This window comes from Choristoneura fumiferana, chromosome Z (genome assembly GCF_025370935.1).
Source record: "Choristoneura fumiferana chromosome Z, NRCan_CFum_1, whole genome shotgun sequence".
Lineage (NCBI taxonomy): Eukaryota > Metazoa > Arthropoda > Insecta > Lepidoptera > Tortricidae > Choristoneura > Choristoneura fumiferana.
In genome coordinates, this window is record NC_133472.1 from 30469979 (window position 1) to 30479507 (window position 9529).

The 9529-nt window shown below is 36.2% G+C and overlaps 1 protein-coding gene across 4 annotated transcripts in view; it reads left to right on the top strand.

Moving 5' to 3' along the window:
- LOC141434029 (period circadian protein-like) overlaps positions 1-7671 on the top strand; it is a 38414-nt gene extending 30743 nt beyond the window's left edge. For 2 of the 4 annotated variants that reach the window (XM_074096253.1, XM_074096263.1), the window contains exons 22-27: positions 893-1047; positions 1286-1507; positions 2361-2444; positions 4457-4558; positions 5282-5437; positions 6166-7671. In XM_074096253.1, the coding sequence (XP_073952354.1) occupies positions 893-1047; positions 1286-1507; positions 2361-2444; positions 4457-4558; positions 5282-5437; positions 6166-6276 (830 nt within the window). In that variant the 3' untranslated portion in view covers positions 6277-7671. The remainder of the gene's footprint in view (positions 1-892; positions 1048-1285; positions 1508-2360; positions 2445-4456; positions 4559-5281; positions 5438-6165) is intronic. The other 2 variants (XM_074096269.1, XM_074096278.1) reach the window with 2 other exon arrangements.
- Positions 7672-9529: the final 1858 nt, after the last annotated feature.

Here is a 9529-nt window from a genome sequence, read left to right on the forward strand (position 1 = left end):
CCCAGAGCCGGGAGTTTGTAATTCGTTTGATTGATTATTTCGAGCGAGATAGCGAGAACGAGAAAACGGTGGCCCGGTGGGCGGATAACTGGAAAAATATATATTTTTTTAAATATAATGCAACTTCTCCAAAAATAGGCACTAATAACTCTTAGAAAAATCGATAGTTCACTCGATAAATGGTAAATTTCTAGAACTGTCAAACTCGAAACGTCACAGAATTCATCATAGGTGAAAAATATAATAGACACTGCCAAAATTGACCACCAATGGACAAAGCCATATTAAAAAAAAACAACAATAATGCTGGTCATTGCCAACGGTTTTTAAGCATTTTCTAGCTTAGGATTACTTATCTTTCTCTAATTAGATCTTGAATAAAACACTAAATTAGTTTCGTCACTTATAAAATAATACAATAACTTTGACCATCTAATTACATGTCTCGTTAACGACTGGCCATCTGCCGCGTCCTCCGTCCCACTCTTCCTGCCGCGCTCCCGCATATCCCATGTGCGTGCACTAATATATGAGATGACGCAGCAAACCTGTCCCATATGTATTTAACACGTTTCCAGGCATAGTGCATATGGCGACCACATAAATGTGCACAAATTTTTGACCTTGCTAAATTTACAATATGGTACAATGTTAATTGAAGTTTTTTTTAAATGTATCCCTCATAGGTTAAGGATATATAACTGAGATTCATTTTGTGGTAGCGTATCTAAATTCGTGGGGCCTGGAAAAGGGTTAAGTATGTATCTATCTAGTAAAGTATGTTTATCTGTTGCCTAATATCCATAACACAAGCTTTGCTTATTTTGTAACTAGGACAAAATTGCTGTCAAGTGTTCCGGGATATTTATTTTTAATTTATTTATTCTTTCAGTTCAATACTTGATGTATGGACCAGCTGTCGTCGGATCGCCGATCATGGTTTCGCCAATCAGTGCGCCACCTTTTTCTGTTCATGAAGGCATGATCCAGTACGGGGCCCCACGAGTAAATACCACGACGAGGATCACAACATGCAACAACGAAGAGGTTTGTTATATTTCAGAGACCTATAAGTAATCTTCGCCTTTATTTGATTTAAATAATTCAATTTGCGTTTTCCTTTTCCTCTTCTTACTTTTACAAATACCTTGCTTATAATGCAGTAAGAAGTGATTTTCTTGATTGGCCTAGTATGGCCAGTTTTTATGTTTCCAGGGGGCGAGGAACTGAGCATAAAGTTGGCAGTGGATAAAAATTAAAGGTACCTATTCTGTGTTGCCCACAGCCCACCAAAACAGTATTGCGAGCACCACAGTCTTCACCTTATTTCAAACAAAAAGTGACCCAGAAGAAGAATGAGAGTGGGAACGACACCGGGAATAGCGACGAGGCTGTTGATCCCACAGATGGAGAGTCCAGCTACTCATCATTTTACAGTTCTTTCTTCAAGACTGAGTCTGGCAGTGCCGATGACAGCAGCGATTCTAAGAACACTAAGAACAAAAGCGTGAGTATTTTTACGCGATATTCCATACCTCCTTGTGCATTTTAGCCAGCGTAATCCATTGAAAAACCTTTTAGAAATGCTGGTTTTATCACTTCTTTTCTTCTTAATACACAGTTACTACGCGGTTGTGTGGAAACGGATATTTAGTACACTAGGCTGTGCTTTAGACTAGTTCTGCTTTCTAAACTTAAAGTACATTAGTCGTTAATATCCATGATATCATAATTATCATAACCATAGGGTTATGTTGAACCCCTAAGGTTAACTCTAAGGCTACGTTCCACTAAACGTCCGCAAAGCCCACGACCACGACCGCTGATATTGCCGTTCCACTAACGTAAAAAAGCCGAAGGCGTTGTAGATGTAGGCGAATGTTATTAGTGGAACACACATTTTGAGCGCTGTATGCTCGCAATATGGCAGCATGGTGAAAACGTGCTGATTCACCAATATTCTGTGGGCGAAGTGGGTGCGACGCGGTCGCCAACAGTGACGTCATCTATGACTTCGAGCGATCGCTCGTGGTATGCTCGTGACGACCACGGGTCTTAGGTGGTATAGAGGGCGTTACAATTTAGTGGTTAGGTTAGGTTAGGACTTTAGGTAAGGACTAAACGGCTGAACGTCGCCCCGTCATGCGGATATTGAAAGTAAACGTATTCGGCTTTCGACAGAGTATTAATTTTGAGTACTTGGATATAGTTTAATAAAATGGATCCAAAGCACTGTCATATTATTCTTTAAATGCGCTTTTGTTCCTACTGAAAGTAAATCTAAAATTAAAAAAATATTTTTTGTGGGTTGGATCCTTTTTGTTAAACTACGTCCGGTTGAATAATCGATTCTGTTATAGGATGATCCAAGCTCTAGTAGAAGTAAAGACAATGTACGAGCTAAGGCCGTAAGAAGAAAAATGGAACCACCTTGGATGGAGCAGGTATAGTCGAAGATACTAAATGACGTATAACCGTGGAACCTTTTCACTGCAAATGACATATTGCCTTATCTTACGTATGTCAAAAAAATGTGAAGCTGTTTGTGCAAAGGTTCCATAGATGTATCCACGGAACAGAAAAAATAATGGAACTGCCAAAAGCTTCTACTAGTACCGAAACCCGTGTCGCCGGAAACGCGCACATGCGCATTGGACATACTTTGGAATCTTAGCGCTTAACTAGGCGTGATTTTCCTATTAAATGTCTTAAAAAAAATTGACCAATCGCATGACACCACAGTGAGTGACGTCTCATGCGAAATATTTTTCATAGTTTTTTTTACTTTTCTATTTCGTGAAGGAAAGGGATAAAAATTCATCTCAACAGAAAACTCAGTCAGAAACAAACATCGATAATTTTATCGACAACACCCAATCTCTAGTTAGGCGATGTCAATATTCCTGTGCTGTCTAAATGGATAGGGAACATTCTCGAACTGCATCGTTTTAGGACAGAGACAAAAACCGAATTCTGGTAAAGTTTATTTTTGTTTTATTCATTTCATAGTAATGGCTTATGGAATGGGAAAAAAAAAATTTATTAAACTAAAATGAAAAACTCCTTGCCGATGATATGAAATGGGTGATATTTTGGTTCGGCTATCGTTTTTACATTCTAAAATGGCACAGTAAGGCGTATTTCTCTTAGTTTAAGCTTTTTTCATCTTAGCTCTCACAACCGTCACTCATAGTCATAAGCGTCTTCAGCGAACTGACCTATAGTTTGCGGAACTCCACATACTAGTATCACATGCGAAGTGGCTGTTTGACACTTCTACTAGTTTTTTTCTGTTCTGTGGATGTACCTATATATGTACATAGTATCGAACTATTTGCTTCCTGACCCACCATAGAACGTTCTGACAGTAAGTTTCATTGTTTTTATCCTTGTCAGGCAATGCAATATCAAAGACATTTCTATGTAAAGGCTGGGCCGCAGTTTGATTTGATAATACGCGATGCTATTTCTTACGAGTATCTAAATCAACACCTTTTACTACCTACCTTAAATGTGGTAAAGCTATTTTTGGTCCATTAAGTCGCTAAAAGGCAATCAAATCTCACAGGATGTTAAAAAATTGAATTCATTTTATCATTTCCCTAGAAAAAAAAACAGTCATTTCACTAAAAACCTAAACCTGTTTAGTGAAATGACAAAATCAGATAAAAAGGGAAACTGGTTTCTTCATTTAACTAGATTTATTCAGCGATTTGATGAAATCCGTATTACGCATCAGTGAGTTGACGAAACGAACTCTCAAAGTCGACTCGTTGTATCATTTCACTAGACACGTGTAGTGATAAGTATGATAAAAATCTCAATAAAAAAAACCGGCCAAGATCGTGTCGAACACGCCCAATATAGGGTTCCGTAGCCATTACAAAAAAATCAAGTAATATTTTTCTAAGGATTTCGTAATGCGTACGGAATGTTCCAAGTTTAGGTATATTTTATACCATGCTGCTATTTACTCTCAGAGCCCGTTGTTTGATCAGTAGTTAAACGAACGTATAGTTAAAATGTATGGCAAACATAACAATAGTTAACGCATTTCAAAGAAAATTTTACTATTAGGGGCTGTTTTACCACCCATTGACTAATTTTATTTGACGGATAAATGTAATGCCGTCTCCGCCTATTCGAACAAAATAAATATTATCCGTCAGATAAATTTAATCAATGGATGGTGAAACAGGGGGTTAGTATTTTTAACTACTGATCAACCAACGGGCACTTAAACTACTAATAATTCTCAAGCATCTTAGCCGTTATAATTTGTGATATACATACTTACTATATTCCTGAATTTTTTCAAGTGTCAAGCTCGTCCGTTTAATTCTCATACTCAGCCAGCAATTGTTTACTTCCAGGCCACGACAATAATCTACTATTAATATATATATATATATATGTTTTATATTCTTGAAGCATTTTAAAACCTTTTTGGTTTCAGGTATGCGTTACTCCTGAGTTAATATACAAATACCAGAAACCGACTGGTGATCTCGACCAAGTTTTAGCAGCTGATAGGAAAAAGATGGCTTCCTTGGAGCAAGTGAGTTAAAAAGTTGTCAAAAATTATGTTTACACTTTACTACCGTGTCGCTGTCGCTATGTGTTTTTTGTACAAAGTTGTCAAAAGGCATGTAGTGATAAGGTACTAAAATGTACCTCGACTGTACCCTTAGTCATTTGACTACTGTGTTTTGGCATCTTGTTTTATAGCATTCTAGGATTTATTACAACACTTACCTAAAATACATGGTGTATTCAATTATAGGTGATTGGTTTATTTTGAAGTGTACTTACGCCTTTGAGGTTGCTATACTTTGAACATCGATTAATGTAGGTATAGAAAGATTTGTTAGGCGCAGCATATTTATTTATTTATTTTTAATTATCGTATTCTAAACAGATAATTTCCACTGTCACATTTTCAAAAAGAGCATAAAACGAGCCATTTTACCCGAGACGTTGATATAAAATAGACACGTCGAGGGGAAAATGGGTTTAATGCTCGAGTTTTACACTCTGCTTTTCACTTCGTTTGCGAGGAGATGAAATAACAACAGAGGAAACATTTTTCACTTACTTACCTTGTATTTTTCATGCATTGCTAATATAATTATAAATATTTCGTTTTATTAATTTATTTTCATTTATTTGATTGATTTTTAGTTTTATACAAATTAAATCATGTATGTCGCCTAGATCCAGCATAAACACGAACTTTACGAGCATGAGAAGTGAAAAATCATTTTTATTGTTTATTTTTCAGCCGTCACTGGTAAACGAACAGCTTGCTCAGCTGTATACGGACCTTCAGCTGGAAGGCGTTGCAGCGCGGCTCACTCTGGAAGAGGGCCTTACAAGTTCCAGTAGCTCTGGCAGCGATTCCAACTCCAACAGAGAAACACCCGCTAAGGTGCCAAAGGTGCTTTCATTCTGACTTTCCTATAGTCGTAATTTTTTTGTCCCCCAACTTTAGGTGAAGTTATTGAATAAACCGGTCATATTTGATTGGATTTAAGTATAAAGTAAAGATTACACCGCTTCCTGATCTGATATTTTTAGAATGACAAACTTTCGTCTCTTATTTTACCTATTTAGTGCCGGAAATGTTTTTTCACTTATTTTCGTGACTTTCGTTCAGTGCTGCTGTCATAATTTCGCAGGCATTTAACCGCACGTGTACGTTTGCGGTACCTGAAGAAATCTTGGGTTTGATACCCGGCAGAGAATATGTTAACCCACATTAGAAGCTGAATTAAGGTGCGACCAAACCGGTGCTTAAAAAAACGGTGACGGTGTGGAATCGCAGTGACGGGCCGTAAACGACAAGACTTTTGTTCGGTAAAGTCCTGACGTTTACGGCACGTCACTGCGATTCTGTATTTTAAGCAGCGGTGTGAAGAGCATGCGATAAAAACGGTGCGTCACTGCGATTCCGTGCCGTCACCGTTTTTTAAGCAGAGGTTTGGTCGCACCTTTATAGTTAAATTATTGTAAGTGTAGTAAGTTGACTATTTTGGTCGGAGCATGCTGTTTGCGTGCTGCATGATGTTTGTTTAGCAAGTAGCAAACACGCACTCACGCACTACGTGTCTATAATTGTCTCGAGTACCTTTGTTAACTTATTTACAAAATTTCTGCCTATTTCAGCGCATGAAGAAGAAACGACAGTACACGAAACTAGTGATGATATTCGAAGAAGATGCCCCCATGCCATCCCCTCAGCCTGATGATTCCAAGCCGTCAACCTCACCATCTTAACTCTTCCTGCCTCCGAGCGAGCAGTTTCGCGAGGCAGCCATTTTCAATACGATTTTGAACCCTGTGTCGAACATATCATGTGTCATGCGCTTGCCTCGCGAGTGAGCATGCTCAGAGGGCATCCGGCTAGTAGTAAGGACCCTACCATAATTTCATTAAAATTACGTTTTACACAACTTAGTACTTATAAAATTCGAATAAAACTGAACTATATAGGTATATCGAATAAGGCAACATTGTCATTGAGGCATAGTGCGGTTTTAATGCGTATTTGTCACTAAAGTGTGAATAATTGGCAAAAAAAAACTTTTTTGTACTTAACTAATATTTGAAGTCGTTAAATGAAAGGTCTAAATTAAGGCAAATCGAGATGAGGTTTGTTAAAAAATATTCTTAGGGTTCCGTAACCGAAGGGTGACAAATGGAACCCTATTAGTCGCTTCACTGTCTGTCTGTCTGACTGTCACAGGGCTGTATCTCGAAAACAGTAATATATATAGGCACCTGAAATTTACACAACGTTTGTGTTTCTATTGCCGTTACAACAACAAATAATAGAAATAAAATTAAATGAAACACTAAGGAAGATCCTTATACAAGAAACGTATTGTTTTTATAAAATTCAAATGTACTTAAAAAGGTAGTCATTTTGATTTTTTGTGGTATATAGGTATAGTATTTTTGCCTCGGCCAATATGGAACCCTAAATGAGCGAGATCGACCCTCACCTGACCGATTTTTACGAGCACCCTAAATGTACTTTGTTAACTATTTGACTGTATAAGTACCCAATCTGCATAACCACATCAATAGCAAACAAATGAACTCTTGCTAATACAGCCAGACATGGTTGAAATTCTACATTTGAAACGGACAACTTACATACGAATATCGTAAGTTAAATTAGAGTTTAAAAGAAATCTTTATTAAGTTATAATGATTTTGTTGCTATGATAAAATTATTATATATTCATTTACTGTGTTGTATTCGATGTTAATACTTAAGTATATTTTAGGAACTGTTAAAAGGGCTCGAACAGCGGTTTTTAATTACGCAACTTTTTCGTTTAATACCTGACTATTTTTCACATTCGTACGGAACGTTATTGAAAACGTTTTTTGAGGAGGAACAAAATTTACATAATTTTTGGTTAATTGGCTAATTAAAGTTTTTTTGTAGAGGTGCAGATTTTATATTTTTTCGATAGTCTTGGCTATAAGGAGCTTGGCTATAAGCAGGTTTTTAATTTTTATTTTTAGTACTTTTTCTTGTGATTGAGATGGCATTTGCGGAGGTAATGGCAGATAAGCTACTAAGCCTTCGTACAAAAAAACGAGATGTCACCTGTCACTTGTCAATCTTGTCATCACCAAATACAGCGCGATAAAGATCTTATGCATGAACGTGGCAAAAAACGGAGCTAACGTGGTTATTTCGCATCTTTACGTTTTATATAGAGTTCGCCACGAATGTCGCTACTTATACAACTTTTTTGTTCGCAGTTTTTAGTTGGTATTAAATCATTTATTTGTTTACAAGAATGTAAGCTTTAACAATGTAAGATGGTAAATTAAATATTTTATGTCCAATACATTCTGCTTTAGCCTAAGCATACTGTGTAAACATTTATGCACCACGCGTTTACCTAATGGTTGAAATTACATTATTATTATTTATTATTATTATTTGTGCATATGGATCAATACAGTGTTTTACACTATCGCGGTCATTACAATTTTTTTTTGTTATATCGGCATACCTGCAAATCTCCAGTCGTCTCGTGATCATGTCGCATGCAACTGCGCCGAAATATCGAGCTTCTCTCGCGGAACAAAACCGGGATTCCGGGATTTTACAAAATTTCTCTGGGAATTCCCAAAATTTAGATCGTGAACTTCATTGAGGTTGTGTCAAGAACAACTATCCAAAATTTCAATACTGTAAACCCAGCGGTTGAAATTTCCCTATCCCGTGTGAATATTGGGATAAAAAGTAGCTTATGTGCTATTCCAGACGTCTAGCTACCTAAATCCCAAATTTCATGACTCAAAGCCCAGCGGTTGTTATTGCGAGATTTTATCCCTATCCCGTGAGAATATCTGGATAAAAAGTAGCCTATATGTTATTTCAGATGTCCTGCTACCTACATACCAAATTTTATGATTCTTAACCCAGAGTTTATTATTTCGAGATTTTATCCCTATCCCGTGGGAATATCGGGATAAAAAGTAGCCTATATGTTAATCCAGGGTATATATTGCCTGTCTGCCAAATTTCATTCAAATCAGTTCAGCAGTTTTTGCGTGAAAGAGTAACGAACATAACATACATCCAAACAAACTTTCGCGTTTATAATGTTATATATAATATAATATATAATATAGTAAGACGAAGTAAGATTTATAAAATTTAAAATTAAATAAATAATGTCGAAGTACCTAACTACAAATGTCACATCGATAGTAATAACTAGTTTTAAGTTAATAATCATTATCATCCTAACAAAATTATAAGTAAGTATGACAAAGTTTATATTAAACTTAAAATCCGAAAATATAATTATATGTCAATCAGTAATAGCAATTAATTTAACAACAATGAACAACTATAAATGTAAAAAAAAAATGCAATGTTGAAAATAAATATTAAAACAAGGAACAAATCAATATTTAGAAGTCAAGTTATAAATATTACATTAATTTACCTTCTTCATTATACATAAAATATTCGTTCAGAGTATAACAACAATTTTGTCACCAGTCTGTAATACTTTTCTTGAAATTCGATTCATTTCTTTGAATTGCGATGGCCGCTTGTTAAAAATTTGTATACATGCACATTGAATACACATTTTTTCTGCTGTTCAAGTGACAAGTTTGTGTTTATTTTTATGCCTAACTAGTCGGATTGAAATCTGTGCCTGCACCCTAAAGAAGAGTGTTTTTCTTTACAAACATGCATACCTCTGATGTACATACAAGCAGTGCGTAATGATTTCAAGAGAGGTCTGCAGCTTTCCCTGACCCCCGCATTACAAATAGCCCGAATGCACTTCTTTTGCGCTTTAAATGCATACTCGATATCAGCCGATATTTTGAGATTAATAATAATAATTGCCCTTATGCAAACGTCAGAACGTCACTTATATTCATAAAAAACTTCGTCGCACTGTAAAAAACGACTATTATAAAAAACTTTACTTAGCTAATTCAACTTTTAACAGTTTTTTCGTTCTCTCGAGTTGTTCAGTAT